At 36.8% G+C, this 19141-nt stretch overlaps 1 protein-coding gene across 3 annotated transcripts in view; it reads right to left on the minus strand.

Annotated features, from left to right (window-relative positions):
* Window positions 1-19141, minus strand: part of LOC101896953 (hemicentin-1) — a 1222160-nt gene that overhangs the window by 58762 nt on the left and 1144257 nt on the right. For 2 of the 3 annotated variants that reach the window (XM_059126810.1, XM_059126809.1), the window contains exon 13: window positions 3862-4036. The exons of the other annotated variant lie outside the window; for it this stretch is intronic. In XM_059126810.1, the coding sequence (XP_058982793.1) occupies window positions 3862-4036 (175 nt within the window). The remainder of the gene's footprint in view (window positions 1-3861; window positions 4037-19141) is intronic. 3 annotated transcript variants of the gene reach the window in all.

The raw sequence follows: 19141 nt of genomic DNA on the forward strand, positions 1-19141 counted from the left end.
CTACGTTGCGTTGATCATATAAACATATTTTGTGCTTTGTGCCGTTTTTATACCCTCCACCATACTATGGAGGGTATATTAATTTTGTCATTCCGTTTGTAACTCCTCGAAATACTCATGTCAGACCCAACAAAGTATATATATTCTTGATCAGCGTAAAATTCTAAGACGATATAGCCATGTCCGTCTGTCCGCCTGTCTGTCTGTCTGTTGTAATCACGCTATCTTTGGAACAAATTGAGATAGAAGGCTAAATGGGCCATGTAGGTCCAAGTTATCTTATAGCCCCCATATAACGGTACCCCCCGATATTCGGTATTTTGATGATTTTAACGACATTATTTACCGGAATCGTTTCAAATTTCGTATTTGAAGTTCGTAATGAATACTACATCCTTAATCAAAAAATAAGCCATGTAGGTCCACGTCTTCATATAGCCCCGATATAACGGTACCCCCCGATATTCGGTATTTTAGCGACACTATTTAACGGAATCGTTCTAAATTTGGTATTTGAAGTTCGTAATAGATACTGCAGCATAAAACAGAAAATGGGCCATGTAGGTCCACGTCTTCGTATAGCCTCCATATACCGTACCCCCGATATTCGGTATTTTGATGACTTTAGCGACATTTTTTACCGGGATTGTTTCAAATTTCGAATATGAAGTTCGTAATGGATACTTCAGCCCATGCCAGAAAATTGTCGGTGCAGATCAACGCCATCGTATAGCCCCCATATAACGGTACCCCCTATATTCGGTATTTTGATGATTTTAGTTTCAAGTTTCGCATTTAAATATTGTAATAACTTATGACAAAAGTTGCCTAATTCTCGCCAACCAAACATACTCGGTGTTGTTATTCCCCATTCTCATTTTTGCAGTAACAAACACACCCTACAGTCCGTCTATTCGCCGTTTGGTTATTTTGTCGTCCTCACTAACAAAGTCTAATTCGCTCTTGTTGTACTTCTTCCTCATTTATTTCTCCACGTTGATCTATTCTCACTTGAGAATTTGCATTACCAAATATTACAACAACACTACGACATCATTCCACGCGCCCTTTTAAGCGTCGATTTTATTTTTTAGTAAAATAGCAACAGTGTTTTGATCTCCAACATTCACTGTTGGATCGTTTGTGGCGTCGCTTGTTGTGTGGGTGCGTAGCTGCTTACGCATAGTCATTTCTCTGCCGACGTCGCTTGTGTTTTATTGCTCTTTGTTGGTTACACACAGTGGGGTAAAACAGCAAAAATTGTGAATGTTTGTAATTTGTTGTAGAAATTGTTTTTCGATAATCTTTGGAAAGATTAATAACTGGCAGTAGGGTTTTTGGAATTTTTGGACAGATTCACCCTACATTTGGCATTAATTGCACATATACTTTAACCATATATTAGTTGAAACTGTTTGTCTTTTGTGGCTATATTGTACTTGTTTGGGCAATTAATTAATAGTTGTTTGTATTATTTGTGAGTCTTCATTGGGTTTGGATATTTTTTTGGAAGAATACACCTTACATTCGGTATATTCTGAAAAAATTCCCCATCTGAATAATAAAAATTTGTTGAATTTACTGAATTTGCTAAATTCTTAGTGATTCCATCACTTATTGGAAAAATTTGCTTGCGCGGTTTAAAATTTGTGGTCATTCACATAGTATTTCCTTCTATTCAGTTGTGGTTTAAATAAAATATCTTATCGTTTTGTTTATTTTCTCTCATTGCAAAATGTCGATAAGTCCAATTATTCGCTTTAATCGAGCCGCTGATTTGATTCTCAGATGTGTAGGATCTTTTGAGTCCATAAATGAATCCACGTATACTATCAACAATCTCGAAATTCGTAGTTCAGAGTTTCGGGAAATGTGGAACAAAGTAAAGTGCACATATGATGAGTGCAAATCTTACCTCACGACATCCGAGACTGCACAGCTGGATAATATTAATGTCGTTGAGGATAAATATTAGTGAGTGAGGCTAGGGAAATTGTCTCGAGGTTTCCACTCACAAGTTGTAGTTTTCTATAGCATGGAAAGCTTTGTCGGATGCGTATGACAATAAGCGCGTTCTGGTGAACAAGCATCTTAAGAATTTGTTCAATCCACCCTTTTTAGATAAGGAAAGTGTTTCGGGTTTGAAAAATATTCAACGCAGCGGTTGCCAGACCTAACTTTAACTTTGTGGGAACAAAGTGTTAAAGACAAATCGTCTTTGTCTTCATGGAACGACTTAGATTTTTTCCTCACAGAAAGAATACAAACACTGCAGTGTATTGAGAGTATGCGTAGAAATTCGTCCGCAGAAAAGTCGTTGTCAAATATAGACGCTTCACCTAACTACTTGACTAAGTCGTTTTCGATAGTTTCACTTACAAATTCTTGCAAATCTAAAGTGTTATCAACACCTTCATCTAACTGTGCGCCTCCTCCTCGGTCTAACAATTCATTTCCGAGCACCTCTTGTCCTGTTTGTCGTAACCAGAGCCATGTACTACGACTCTGCCCTCGTTTTGTTAGACTTCCGTTTGAGGAAAAATTCTCCATTGTAAAGGGAAATAATCTTTCATTAATTGCCTGCGTACCCGCCATGTCGTTAAAAACTGAAATAGCAAATATAGTTGCAATTATTGCAAACAGAGACATCACAGCCTTCTCCATCGGCAACAAATTAGTAGAGTAGTTGCAGTATCCTGCTCAAAACCATCTCCGGTTCCTGCCGAATTTACAAATCTGAAATCTTCACTATCCTGTATTGCTTCCAAAAAACTTGTTTGTAATTCATTGTTCATAATGGAAAAATTTATCCCGCTCGTGCTATAGTCGATCCTTCATCTAAGGTAACTATGATTTCTAAAAAAACTTAAAAATGCAGTTGGCATTTTATCTCCTTCCGCTAATGCTGTTAAAACAGGACAGAATGAATTGAAATCGGTTAAACCAAGAGATATTTGTTCTCTCAAATTGTCTTCCCCTAAAAATTCGTCTAGAATTATAGAAACGAATGCATTAGTCATGTCTAAGGTTAAGGGAATATTGTTGTCGCATTCACCAATACCTAGTTTGAAAACTCGGATTCCTAACTTAGATTTAGCGGATTCTTTTGATAACAGCCCAATAGACTTGCTACTTGGCGCTGATCTGTATCCTCAGATTCTGGAAGCTGAACCAGCTAAAATCGTTTTAGATTCGTTGCTGGCCCAAAAGTCTATTTTCGGGTATATTCTCACAGGTTCGGTTCCTCCCACCTAATCTCGCACCAAAAATTGATATCGGCCAATCGTATCTTTTAAAACCGAAATTCGTTGAAATAAGCACTTGCGCTAAGTATTGAAATTGTAAATTGAAATCTACCTGTATTTCTACAGGTACCATATTTAGCACCTTTAAATACTTTTCGTATCATTCTAGTACCAGTTTCCAAAAACATCTATTAACATTTTTATATCAAGAGCCACATTTTTTCCTGATGTGGCATCCTCTTGTGACAATAACATTGTCCAATTTTTTATCTAAACATTGCCTATTTTTCGATTTAAGCCACATTTGAACAGGCGTGATCACACGTTAGGCGTGAATTCAATGGAAATGAAAACTTTATCCCCACAATTTTACCAATATTAGTAAGTATAAGGGAATATGTTCAAGTGATTTACATTGCCTGCCTTTAAATTATTGCATACATGCAATAATGACTCAATAATAAATTCTGAAGAGAGCGTTTTGCTTAAAATTCCTTGAATTTGTTTTGTTTGAATTTATTATTTTTAATTAATATAGTATTTTATTTAAATTTCTTAAGGTTGCTGAAGAAATCGGTATGTTATTTCGTTGTATTTTTAATATATCAGTTTTTACCTGGTTCTGCAATAAGTTGTTTCTCAGGCATGCCTAACATTGACGCTGTCAATATCGTCGGTTCCGACCTTCCTTTGGAATTGAAGGCATAAAGAGTCAAAATGTAAATTCCACCAGGAGATAATGCTGATACAGTAAACTTTGGCATTGCGGATGTTATATTAGCTTTTAACTCCTATAAAAGAAAAGTTGCAGACTGTTAGCTTGGTTCATATAACAGCAAAAAATAAAATAGAAACATATATTGTAAAAGTAACATTAACAAAAATACTTTGAGCATTTTTATTAACAAATTGAGAACCATTAAAAAAGTTGCCATTCTTGTTATCACACACTTGCATATTTTTATACCCTCCACCATACTATGGAGGGTATATTAATTTTGTCATTCCGTTTGTAACTCCTCGAAATACTCATGCCAGACCCAACAAAGTATATATATTCTTGATCAGCGTAAAATTCTAAGCCGTCTGTCTGTCTGTTGTAATTACGCTATCTTTCGAACGAATTGAGATAGAAGGCTAAAATTTTGCACACATGTTTATTTTGTCCGTAGGCAGGTTAAGTGCGTAAATCTGTCATGTAGGTCCATAGTTTCATATAGCCCCCATATCACGGTACCTCCCTATATTCGGTATTTTGATGATTTTAGCGACATTATTAACCGGAATTGCTTAAAATTTGGTATTTGAAGTTCGTAATGAATACTACAGCCTAAGACAGAATATTGTATTTGCAGGTCCACGTCTTCGTATAGCCCGTATAGCACCGCAATTGTTTCAAATTACGTATTTAGATTTCGTAATGGGAACTAAAGTCTGTGACAGAAAATTGTTTATGCAGGTCCAGTTCTTCGTATATGCCCCATATACCAGTACCTCCCTATATTCGGTATTTTGATGATTTTAGCGACATTATTAACCGTAATTGTTTGAAATTTGGTATGTGAAGTTCGTAATGAACACTACAGCCTAAGACAGAAAATTGTCTTTGCAGGTCCACGTCTTCGTATAAGCCCTATATATCAGTACATCCTTATATTCGGTATTTTGACAATTTTAGGTACAATACTCACCGAAATTGTTTGAGATGTCGTACTTCAAGTTCGTAATGGAAGCTACAAATTATCTATGCAGGTCCAGGTGTTCGTATAACTCCGATATAACGATGATGATTTTAGCTACATTATTCACCGTTTATTTCAAGTTTCGAATTTGAATATGGTAATGACTTATGACAAACAATGCCTATATAGGTTCAGGTCATATATACACCAATATAACGGCTATATTCGGTATTTTTAAAATTTTAACAGAACTTTTTAAGGATTTTATTTTCAAATTCGTTCCAAATGGTGGAGGGTATTCAAAGTTCGGCCCGGCCGAACTTACTACTTTCTAACTCATTCTAGGTATAGAGTTTGTTTTTAACTGTCATATACACAAATGTATCGTACATGCAAATTAAATCAGATCCGATCGGAATGCATTTTACTTATTTTAGCGAACCTAAGAAGAAGATGAAATAAATTTGTAAAATAACTTTTTCAAACATGTGTGTAGTAACTACGCTCACTCAAGATACAATCGTATACAAGTTACGGCAGGTTGACCGTCTCTCTGTGTCTTGAAATCCCGATACAGTCTACATTATTTAACGTAGAGCTTCAAAATTTGGCGCAATAATTTGCATTGTCTCTAGGATGGTTGGCATTGAAAATAAGATATATCGGTCCGCCATATAAAAGTACCTCCCGATATTCGGTGTTTTGTTGATTTTCGGTATTTGTAGTTCATAATGGGTTCTGGCTGTGGTGGCACAAAGTTAAATATCTAAGTCCACGTTTCCCTATAGCGCACATACAACGGTACGGTCTTCCTGACATTTGTAGTTTAAAAGTGGAACATGTTTGGGTCCAGATACTTTTATATAAAAATGGTTTCTTTACCCAATATTGAAGCGTAGTCAAAATTCGATCCTGCCGAACTTAATGTTTTTTACTTGTTTTTTTTTAATATTAATTTGGAAAAAATCTCAGTATAATATTGGGTTTTATTCAGTTTATTCTATCTCTACTCCTACTCTATGAGTACATATACTCTACTGTTACATGGTGGCTATGAGAAAACTTTACCTATACCGACAATCCTGTGACACACATATTTTTTTCAATAATTCCCTTAGAAAATGTGACTTAAATCACCCACATACCGAATAACGGGGAGTACAACCATATGGGACCTACAAAAAACGTGGACTGTCATGCCCATTTGCAAACGTAACTTGTAATTAAAAATTTGGTAAAAAAAATTTAGTTTGCGTGGGATAATTGAGATTGTCCGGATTGCGGACTTTCATTTCGAAGCGTTCATTTCATATTACTTCTGTTTTGTTAAGAGACCGATCTTTTGAAGTGTATTAATAAAGACGCCAGTCTTGCTTTACGAGGGTTACTTGCTAGACTTCCGAGGGAGTTTTCAGTCTCCTGCCGGGTTTGCTTTCATTTAGCTTATTGGGTTCAGCGGGTGCGTCAGATCAGCATCAGACTCAACACCAACTGGTGATTTTGCTTTCCAATTCCAGGCAGAACAAATCCAATTTATCCCCGAATGGATCGAATACAAATTTTGAAAACTGGTCACCCAAACCGTTGGGAGTAGATATCTATGCATGAGCCATCTTACCTCTTGGCCAAAAATCCCTTCGCTCTAGGCATTTTTAATGTCAGTAACGTTTCTCTTTTGAGAAACAATTTTGGAGGTTTCTTTGCCTTTAATTTGTTTATTAGAAAAGAACAATTCATCACCATGGGTGAAATCACGAGGGGCGAGCTATTAACAGACAAGGCACGGTCGACGAAGGGGTAATGTAAAACGAAATCAGAACAAATGGAGAAAGAAGAAAATGTTTATAAGTGCAGTTGTAAGATTTAGAATATTTTCCAAAAGAATTTTAGTTTTATGTAATTCTTTGGTTCCTCCTCTATTATGCTTACGATTTCGTCACTTGGGTAAAGAGTTTTTTTTTTTGTCATAGGAGTAATTTTTAAAATAACTCCTGAGAAGAATATCCTAAACCAAAAAACAATTTAAAAAGCAGTAAGTTCGGCCGAGTCGAACTTTGAATACCCTCCACCATTTGAAACGAATTAGGAAATAAAATCCTTAAAATATTCTGTTAAAATCTTAAAAATACCGAATATAACCGTTATATTGGTGTCTATACGACGTGGACTATGTATTGTTTGTCATAAGTCATTACCATATTCAAATTGGAAAATTGAAATAAACGGTGACTAATGTAGCTAAAATCATCAAAATATCGTATATAGGGAGGTAGCGTTATATCGGAGCTGTGCGAAGACTTAAACCAGCATAGACAATTTTCTGCCGTAGGCTGTAACATCCATGACGAACTTCAAATACGCGTCTCAAACAATTTCGGTGGGTATTGTACCTAAACTCGTCAAAATACCGAATATAGGGAGATACTGGTGTGTGGGGGCTATACGAAGACCTGGACCTGCATAGACAATTTGCTGTCACAGACTGTAGCTCCCATTACGAGCTCTATATACATAATTTGAAACAATTCCAGTGAATAATGATGCTAAAATTATCAAAATACCGAATATAGGGAGGTACCGTTATATTGGGGGCTATACGAAGACGTGGACCTGAACAGACAGTTTTCTGTCTTAGGCTGTAGTATCCATTTCGAACTACAAATACAAAATTTGAAACAATACCTGTTAATAATGTCACTAAAATCTTCAAAACACAGAATATCGGGAGTTACCGTTATATGGGGGCTATCTGAAAACGTGGACCTACATGGCCCATTTACGAACTTAACCTGCCTAATAGAAAAATAATTATGTGTGCAAAATTTTAGCCTTCTATCTCAATAGCGAAAGATAGCGTGATTACAACAGTCAGACAGACGGACATCGCTAAATCGAATTTTAGAATTTTACGCTGATCAGGAATATATATAATTTGTTGGGTCTGACATGAGTATTTCGAGGAGTTACAAACAGGATGACAAAGTTAATATACCCTCCACAGTATGGTGAGGGTATAACAAGGGAACTGATGTGGATTGGTGGCCCTTTTCGAGGTATTCCCTGCATTATCCCCTGGTAAACATTACCAACGTTCTCCACTAATAAACAAACAATACAAACAACAATAAAGGGATTAAGCCTGACCATTTTGTAAAAACAAAATACTATGGTATGCCGGACAAACATTCCAGCACTATTCATATATATTTATTTTACAAATAAAAAATTCTTGCACTGTGATTCCGTTTTCTGAAAATTGATTAAAAATGGAGGAAAATATGTTAGCGCTGATTAGCATAATATTCAATTTTGTTTAATCTTTGGATTTTTTTAATCGACATTTTATTTTTGGCCTTATTTACTTAAATATTATTATTTTTTTTTAAATATGATATAGTCAAACAAAATCTTAGATCTTTTATAATGCATTTTTTGTTTAACTTTTTTCAATTTTTTAATTTTATTTGTGTCATATTTTGTGTCCCTTTTAGTATTATTTGAAGGTAAAATTTTCATACTTGTTACCTTTATCTTGGATTATTTTTTGTTTGATTTTTTAAGGTAGCTTTTTATAATTATTTCCTATTTTTTGGGTTCCTTTTTGTATTGTATTTAAGATTAAATTTTTAAATTTTTTAAGCGATTATTTTCAAAATGCAGGCATGAACTCAGATGGCAAAGGAAGGCTATTATTGTCCTTTTTACCCATAACATTTATCCATTGCTATAGTCTACTCATGGCATGAGTACATTCACAGTCAATTAAAGCTATAGTTTCCTGGTGGAAATGAAAAACTTCGAATACCTCCTCTCGGCCCACGGAGTAAATCGAAATTAAACCAAGATGATGGACTGAATACGAATATTGAAAAATTGTCACCCAAGCCGTTGGGTAGATATGTATGTATTACAATTGAGAAACAATTTATTTTGTATAGAGGTTTCTTTGGCTTTAATTTGTTTAATATAAATTAACAATTCATCATCATGTGTGAAATCATGAGGGGCGAGCTAGTTTTGGTGTTTTGGGTGTTCCTTGTTCATATAGTAGAAGAGTCTTTATACCATAGTATGTCCGTTCCATAAAACTTGTCATCTCTTGGTAATTAATCAGAGCAGTTCTGTAAAGAAAATCATCAGCGGATTTTATGGTGTTATAATATCTCTCCACTGTTATAGCTACACATTCCTAATTTAGACATTTCTGGAATGCAACCTATCTATTTGACCATTTGTTTCACTGCGCTATGTCGGCGTTTAGTAAATTTCAATCCCTAATGATCTAATATAATTTACCACTAGTGGTGGCAAAAATCCACGTTATTTGTCTATAACCACAATGTGTGGAACGTTAATATAATACAGGGCAAATGTTAGTTTCAATTGTGTGGGGAAGTCTTGTTTTTAATTGGGAATAATATTGCAAATTATGTATTTTTGCAAATTATGCATTGTTTAATGTATTTTTGAATTTTGAATAATAATTCTAAAGGATTTGTTCCCTATTTTCGCGTGCATTACGATGGACACGCTTATGTTCCTTTCTATAATGCTGTAGATTCTGTCGGCTAGCGTTACATCCTCAATAAAACAATGTGTTATTCTGATTTGATACCCATAAAAATGATTGGTATAAAAATCTTGTAAAGAGCGAACTGATGCAATTTTTTAACGCATTAATTAGATAGTCATAATTTATTGCAGGCAGCGTTACAATTTTTTTGTAATCTTTATGTGGCTCTTCACTACACTCAAAACTCACGGCCTGTCGAAGGATTATTTGATTTCTGAATACATTTATTAGTGGTTTCACATGCGTTGTTATGTCTGAGCTACTTTGGTCAGCTGAATGCACTGTGCCCTCTTAGACAGTGTTTGTTTCATATTCCAGATCATTTTTAGAGGATACTGGTTGAGCAACGATGGAGTCAGTGAGTGCGTCCACTTCCTTTCTAATACGGGAGAGTGCATCGGTGACTATGTCCGTCTTTCCCGACCTGTGATAATTCACAAGTGTATTCTTCGATACACGCTTTCCATCGCTTGAGCTTAGCATTGTAGTTGCGATTGCTTAAAAAAATTTTAAGGGTTGATGATCAGTATAAATCCTTACTTTCCTTGCACCATGCAGATAAGATCGCAAATTATCAAGTGTCCAAACGATCGCCAGGAGCTCCTTTTCATTCGTAGCGTCATTTTCTTACGACTTCTTGAGTGAACGCGAAATTTACGCAATAGGTCTATCCTCACCGATAGTACCTTGCGACAAGACCACACCAAAAGCGTAGTCTTAAGCGTCTGTCATTAGATTAAATGGTTTTGTAAAATCTTGAAGGTCAGTACATCGACTGAAACTAAGAGCTGCTTTAATTTTTAAATCTTCGTTTGAATTTATTTTAACTTTTTGGAAGCATTAGCCGGTATTCGTGCGTTTTCTTCCCTAGTTAAGTTGGTTGGCGGTTAAGTCACCTTGGGCTAATAATTAGGCATTTGTTTGGTTTGCTAAACAGAAAAGATACCAGTAAAAAGCTATAAGTTCGGTTGGACCGAACTTGGAACGAATTTGGCAATTTTCAAAAACAATAAAATTCGTTAAAAAAAAAAAGTTAAAATCTTAAAAATACCGAATGTAGCTGTTATCTTATGGTCCATACGATGACTTGGCCTGCATAGCTAACTTTTGTCATAAGCCATCACAATAGGCAAATGCGACACTTAAGAAAACGGTGAATAATGTAGCTAAAATTATCAAAACACCGAATAGGGGAGGTACCGTTACATGGGGCCTATATGAAGACGTGGACCAGCACAGATAATTTTTTATCTTAGGCTGTAGTATCCATTACGAACTTCAAATACCAAATTTGAAACAATTCCTGTGAATAATGTCGCTAAAATTTCCATAATACCGAATACCGAGAGGTACCTTTATCTGGGGCTATACGAAGACGTGGACCTGCTCAGACAATTTTCTGTCACAGGCTGTAGTATCCACTACGAAATATAAATGCTAAATTCAAAACAATTCCGGCGAAAATGTCGCTAAAATAATCAAAATACCGAATATCAGGAGGTACCGTTATATGGGGCTATACGAAGACGTGGACCTGCACAAATAATCTCCTGTCATGGGCTGTAGCATCCATTACGAACATCAAATACCAAATTTGAAACAATAAAATCAAAAAATACCGAATATCGGGAGGTACCGTTATATAGGGGGGCTATACGAAGACGTGAACTTGCATAGACAATTTTCTGTCAATTTGAAACAATTCCGGTGAAAAATGTCGCTAAAATCATCTACATGGGCCATTTTCAATACCAAAAGTCCTTCTGACATAAAATACATTTGATTAAATTTTATCAATCTACTTCATTGCGTTTGAAAGCTAGAGCGATTTACACAGACGGACGGACATAGCTAAATCGACATAGAATTTCATGCTGATCAAGAATATATATACTTTGTGGGGTCTAAAATGTATATTTCGAGGTGTTACAAACGTAATGACAAACTCTATGGATGGTATAAAAACGGGATTCAAAATCACAAGAAATGGTAATGATGGGTTATACGTGTAACTGTTACAGATTGTGGAATCCAAAGAGCCGAAACATAGTTATTGCAAGAGATATATGTTTTGTCGAAGACTGTTTTTTTCATACCCTCCACCATATATAGTATTAAGGGTATATTAAGTTCGTTATTCCGTTGGTAACTCAACGAAATAATCATTTTAGACCCAACAAAGTATATATATTCTTGATCAGCGTAAAATTCTAAGACGATTTAGCACTGTCCGTCCGTCTGTTGTAATTACGCTACAGTCTAAACGAATTAAGATAGGAAGCTAAAATTTTGCACAGATCTCTCTTTTGTTTGAAAATTTTCTAATTCGTTCCAAATGGTGGAGGGTATTCAAAGTTCGGCCCGGCCGAACTTACTACTTTTTTACTTGTTTTATTTGCAACAGATTCAGAAAAAAAATCCTAAATTGCTTATAAGCAAGAGGGGGAATGGTCTCCACCCATTCTCTCTTTTATTATGAACATTTCAGTAATGATGAAAGTAATTAACGCGAAGAATTGGTTTCTGCAGAAAATGATATCGATATCGATTCTGCCAATGAAGAAACTACTATTATTTTGATGATGTTAGCCACATTTTTCAATGGAATTGTCTGAAAATCCACACAAGTAGTTCCTTGTGGTGGAGGGTATTCAAAGTTCGGCCCGGGCGAACTTACTACTGTTTTACTTGTTTTTCATTAAAAATTATTTTTGTATTCATATTTTTAGTTTTTTAAAAGTGAATTAGGTACCTCATTTAAAACTGGAAAAATAATTACGATTTGATTATTTTTTTAAAGGTACAGGACATTTATTGTTTTTGCTATTAAAGTTGCTTTAGTTTTGGCCAACAGTGTATGTTACTTAACTTTTTTATCTCCAGATGGCTTTCCAACCATTTTGTAATTACTTAGAAATTGCAGCTAAACAAGTAAAAAAGCTGTAAGTCCGGCCGGGCCGAACTTTGAATACACTCCACCATTTGGAACAAATTTAACAACTAAAAAAAATTAAATAAAATCGGTTAAAAATTCTGTTAAAATATTAAAAATACTAAATGTAGCCGCATGTTAGGGTCTATACGACGACGTGGACCTGCATAGGCTACTTTTATCACAAGGTATTACAATATTCAAATGCGAAACTTGAAAAAAAAAATTGTTTATAATGCAGCTAAATCATGAAAATACCGAATATATGGAGGTACCATGTGGTTTATAAAACGTGGACCTGCACAGCCAATTTTCTGTTATAGGCTGAAGTATACATTACGAATTTTAAAAACAAAATTTTAAATAATTTCGGTAAATAATGTCGCTAAAATGATCAAAATACCGAATATCGGGGGGTACCGTTATATGGGGGCTATACAAAGACGTGGACCTACACAGACATTTTTCTGTCATTGGCTGTAGTATTCATTGTGAAATTCAAATACCAGTTGAAATAGTTCCAGTAAATAATGCCGTTAAAATCATCAAAATACCGAATATCGGGGGGTACCCTTATATGGGGGATATACGAAGACGGGGACCTACACAGACAATTTTCTGCCATAGACTGTAGTATTCATTATGAACTTCAAACTCTAAATTTTAAATAGTTCCGGTGAATAATATCTCTAAAATCATCAAAATAGAAAATATTGGGAGGTACCGTTATATGGGGCCTATACGAAGACGTGGACCTACATGGCCCATTTCCAGGCTTAGGATGTAGTATCCATTACGAACTTGAAATACCAAAATTGAAACAATTCCGGTAAATAATGTAGCTAAAATCACAAAAATACCGAATATCGGAGGGCACCGTTATATGGGGGCTATACGAAGACGGGGACCTACATGGCCCATTTTCTGTTTTATGCTGTAGTATCTATTACGAACTTCAAATATATATATAAAAATAATGTCGCTGAAATCATCAAAATACCGAATATCGGGAGGTACCGTTATATGGGGACTATACGAAGACGTGGACCTACATGGCCCATTTTCAATACCAAGAGTCCTGCAGACATAGTACACATTTGAGTAAAATTTTATCAACATACTTCATTTCTTTCGGAAGCTAGAGTGATTTCCACATACGGACGGACATTGATTAATCGACATAGAATTTTATGCTGATCAAGAATATATATACTTTGTGGGGTTTAAAATGTATATTTCGAGCCGTTACAAACGAAATGACAAACTTAATATACTCTCTATACTATAGTAGAGGGTATAACAATGAAAACCGTTTGTTTGCGTAGCAAATTGATTAAAACCCCAAACCAAAAAATAGATAAAAATAAAAAAACGATTTTTTAGAAAAATGTTCCAATAGAAATATTGGCAATTTATTAAGTAATATTGTTGTAAACAATATTTACCTTTTTTAAAACTATGGCGCTAGATGCTGTGTGGATGTAAACCAAGCACAAGAATAACGAGAAAAACCAAGGGGTCGCAAAGCGGCGCATAAGCCAAAATCGTTACTCCTTAGAATTTGACAGCACATCTTTGTAATGAATATTGCAAAGTTGCACTAAATAGTATACATCGAATTCTAACGACCGAAAAAAACTTAAATTAATTAACGAAAATAATTTGCCGGCCGCCATGCCACAAATGTGCATACATTAAAAAGCTGCAACAATATTTAAAATTCATTGTATTATTATTCAATTCATTTTTTTTTTTTTCAAATTTATAAATGCACTCGTCGAGCCAAAGGCAGTAGAGGACTCTTTGGCGAGTGACCCAAGAAAATCACATTGGGCGTGGACCAGATAGTATCCAACTGAAGACGGTTAGTTGGGACCATGGGAACCCTTGACTGCTATATGTCTGTGCCTTCATCACTTTGGGGTACACTTCTGCCCACAGCACCAGAACAATACGAGCCGCTTTAAAGAATTAAGGATCGGCCAGCATCATACCTTCATAATTGTTTGCTATTTCTTCCGATGCGGACTCGGATGGTGAAACTATGTGTCTCAACTCCGTGACCCTGGCAGACACCAACAGCTTTTGGGAATCATTGTAGGACGATGCCAATGCGCATTGTACAAAGCGATCGGGACCTAGGGGGATGGTTTGTAACCGCAACGACTGGACCAGCGATATACAGATTCGGCTATTGCCAGCGCATGGGTCCAGAAGTGCTCGGACAGGGACTCGCCTTGAATTTAGGACCAACTGAGCAATTATAGTTGGACCCAGAGTTAAAATCGGTTGAATTGCTAAATTTTGAGTAGGATTCACAGGAGCCAGTGATGCGGATGGACAATTTGAGGCAGACGGACGCTTAAACTTTTTTGCAGACGGACGAGGTGTATTGCTCTGTGAAGGGAGGGTGTTAGATGGACATAAGAGTGTGTGGTGTCTGCCCCTGCAATTTCGGCAAGCAGAATCCTTCTTGCAGTGACGAAGGGAGTGGCCGGAGTCCAGGCAATTTGAAAAATGCTGCAGTCTGACTACGGTCCTGATGCGCTGGTCTAGTGGCATACTTTGAAAGGCGTAGCATTGCCGCAAGTGGTTCCTTTGATAGCACTTTCGACACCGGAGCTTCGAGGAACCTTTAGAGCCCGCAGTAGATTTCGCTACTGGGTCGTTGCCTGACGAGCGTCCATCAGAACCAGCCTGTGCAATCTCCCGTGGAGGAGTGGCTGGCTCGGAAGGCCTCCCTGCCATGGAAGAGGAAGTAGTAGGAGCTGCCTGCATCGGAGGAGCGGCATCTTCAATTTTGGTATCAGTGCCATCTAATGGTGTCGGATCCAAATCAGTTAGTAGGACCATCACAATGTCTTCGACATCTCATTCTTCGTCTGACATGGGGACGTCATCCTCATAGTCGGGGAGTGAAGTGGCTACCATCTTGTTTAAATTTTCCATTCTGTGAAAAATAGAGATGGAGCGACAGCGAAAGAGTAAACAATATATTATTTGGTCAAAACGACCAGCTTAGCCACGGGTCGTCGTACAATGCCATTTTCGGTTTTCGCGTCAGCAACTCGAACGCGAGAATCTGTGCCTGGGAATACGTTAACAACGCGACCTAATTTCCATGCAGTTGGTGGCAATTGTTCATGTCGAATCACGACTAAATCATCTGTATATCGTGCTGCGGAAATTTCCATTTATAGCTTTTATGGAGAATTTTTAAATACTCTTCCTTCCACCGTAGGCAGAATTTATGTGTAAGAGCTTTAATTTTTGTATACCGGTTGACAATATCTAAGGGAGATTTATTTATTAACGGTTCTGGATGAGCTAGAATTGGAGACCTTATTAAACAAGGGTCCCAAAGACCTCCCATATGTGGGGCTCCCGCTGGGATGAAACTCCAAGAAAGTTCTTGATATTGATATGCAGAACATATCCTATCGCGACTTGCGCGATACTTTACAACATCGACCAGAAAAGGACTTTAGATCGAATGGACCAGCAAAATCTACACCTGTAGTGGTAAATGGTCAAGCTATAGTTGTTCTATGGGGGGAGTGCAGCCATAATCTGTTGCAAGATTGTTTCTTTTCCAATATGCAAAGTTTACAATGACTAACGACAGTGCGAATAAGTGAAGTCAATCGTGGAATCCAATACTCACAGCGTATTAGTCGTAATAATAATTGAATTCCACCATGAATAGAAACAACGTGAAGTTTTTCAACTAAAAGACGGGAATAGCGACATTTATAAGGTAATAGAATAGGATATCGCTCGGAATTAGAGAGAGTAGGCGAACGAACTATTCGCCTATTAAGTCTCATAAGACCTGCTTCATCCAAAAATGGATTTAATGTCAAAATTGAACTTTTCGATTCTAATCGTCTACCATTGGATAAACAATTATACTCCTCGGCATAGTGTGATTTTTGAGACAAAATTATAAGACGTATTTATACATTGTTAAGCTCAGTAATCGTTGGTGAGTTTTCGTGAAATGTGTGTTTATTGAGGTTCGGGCGTATCTTATAATAATATCTAAAAATGAACGCTATTATTCTGAAAGCCATATCTAAAGATGAAAACCGGTCCAAAATATCGACATAATTTTCAAAGTAAGAGAAATGCGCCTTTACAGAACGCATTTCCAAATCTGTCTCAAGAACCGACAAATCACGAAACCTCCACTGAGACCTATCTAAACGGAGCCATTGTGGTTCGAGCCACCAGATTGGGGAGAAAGCCAATTCAGCGGGTGTAAGTCCGCGACTTCCCAAATCGGCGGGGTTGTCTTCTGAGCGCACATGGCACCAGATATGTTGACCAACATTTTCTTGTATTTTAGACACCCTATTAGCAACAAAAGTGGACCAAGTCGATGGAATTTTCTTCAACCATAAAAGGACAATCGTAGACTCAGTCCAAAAGTAAATTTTTTGAAAATCTATATATGTATCTCAGCGGTAATGGCCTTAAAGAGTTCTGATGCCAAAACCGCACCACACAATTCTAAACGTGGTAGGGAGTTCGAATTAATAGGAGCGACTTTCGTCTTACATGAAAGCAAATGTGTAAAAAACTCACCATTAGAAGCTAATATACGAATATATAACATCCCCGCATATGCCTTTTCAGAGACATCTAAGGAAATATGAAGCTCAGCTGAACAATCAGGGGCATACTTTATCCAACGAGGGACTTGGATCGAATTGATGTCCTGGTACGTCTCAACAAATTTTTGCCAATCACGTAGTGTAGTGGATGGAAGAGAATCATCCCAATCTATTCGATCTAACCATATACGTTGCATTATAATTTTTGCAATTATTAAAACAGGACCTAACCACCCAATAGGATCAAACAATTTAGCAATAGTGGAGAGTACTTCCTGTTTAGTATAAGTTAATTTTTTAATAAGAGGCTTAACATTGAAGTAGAAAGCGTCTAATTGCGCATTCCATCGAATTCCTAGTGGTTTAGAACTACTAGTTTCGACGAAATCAAGGAGCTTAGTGCTTATTAAGTGCTCAGCAGGAAGACATTCCAGTATAGAAATATCATTCGCAGTCCATTTCCGCAAGTCAAATTTAGCTGATTTTAATGCACAAATCAACTGATCCCTAGAGTGGCTCGCTTTTTCCAAGTCATGGTATCCTGTTAGAACATCGGCGACATACGTGCACTTTCGTAGGACATGTGCTGCAAGTGGAAACTGCTCTTCAGTGTCATCTGCTAACTGCAATAACGTACGAATGGCAAGTCTTGAATGGGCACATCGGGAGAATCCCGAAACAGTATTCTATGAAGAGGCGTATGAAGTGGATCTAATAGAATTTAACGATATATTTGGGTAATGTCGCAATTGAAGACATATTTAAAGAACCTCCGCCTCAGTATGAGGAAGACAAGATCTTGTTGAAGTGTCGGACCGACGTACAAAATGTCATTGAGGCTATTCCCATTTGATGCTTTACCCTTAATTTTGAAGTTTTCTTTTCAAAATGTAGAATCTGCAGAAGGAATGGGTACTGGTCTCATATGACCTAAATCTAAATATTCTTTTAATACATCATCATAAAGTTGTTTAATATTAGGCCTTTTTAAAAGAGAAGCCTCATTACGAATAAATTGTCGTAAACAATTTGTTCTAGAATGCCCAAGGTCAGGTTTGACGTGAAATTCAGGTTTGATAGGGACAGTGACAGTATATCTGCCATTGGAGTCCCTTCTAGTCATGCGTCTATAATTAACTTCACAATATTTGTCAGCCGGGGACAAGATTGAGCGTTTTGGAATTTCCTCTAATTCCCAAAATCTAAGAAGCGTCTTATTAAGAGCCTCTTCTTCAGAATATTCTACATTGGTAGAGAGAACCCTTATGTTGTTGGGGGAAAGGGGACCAGTAATGACCCAGCCGAGCACAGTTTTTTGCGCAATTATTGAGCCTAGAATATTAGATTGCAAACCATCCAGCAGAAGTTTGGGATATACGTCTGCACCTAACAACATATCACCAGTCTGCAGTCAAATAACTGAGAATCTGCTAAATGTAAATGGGACAGACGAGATGAAATATCACTATTAAGAACAAATGATGGAAAATTTCCTGAAATGGTAGGAACCACTAACGCCGTTATAAAAAGTGACCAAAAGAACTGTTCTATTTTGCGAAGTATGAAATACCTGTCGATTCACTGAACTTGATGATTGGCCAGACGAAGTGGATGGAAGGTTTGGATTGTGATTGACAGCTTCTGGAAGATTACTTGTGGAAGAGGGGCCTGAGGAGCCATTGGAAGAAGACGGTACAATATTGGCTGAGATGCCAGTTGGGGGAGTTTAACGATGCAGTAGAGTGTGATGTCTTACACTTAGAACACCTATATGTGCTACTACAGTTTTTGACATCATGACCTCGGGAGAGGCAATTGATGCAACAATGGTGACGTTTTACAATAGAAAAACGATCAGCTAATGAACGATTTCTAAACTCAGGACATATTCATAAATGGTGAAATTGCCTTGGACATAACAAGTAACATTTATCAGCAGATGTTCGAGTGGAATGAGAAGAAGATGCAGGAAGTGGGTTGGCAGAATTTGTAAAATGTGATTTTACCTTCTTACTGTCACCCTTTTTTGACTCGTCTATACCTTTTAGATCTCGAAGACAAGTTAATGTTTGGATTCTTTCCGAAAGAAAGAA

Source organism: Musca domestica, unplaced genomic scaffold, assembly GCF_030504385.1.
Source record: "Musca domestica strain aabys unplaced genomic scaffold, Musca_domestica.polishedcontigs.V.1.1 4, whole genome shotgun sequence".
Classification (NCBI taxonomy): domain Eukaryota; kingdom Metazoa; phylum Arthropoda; class Insecta; order Diptera; family Muscidae; genus Musca; species Musca domestica.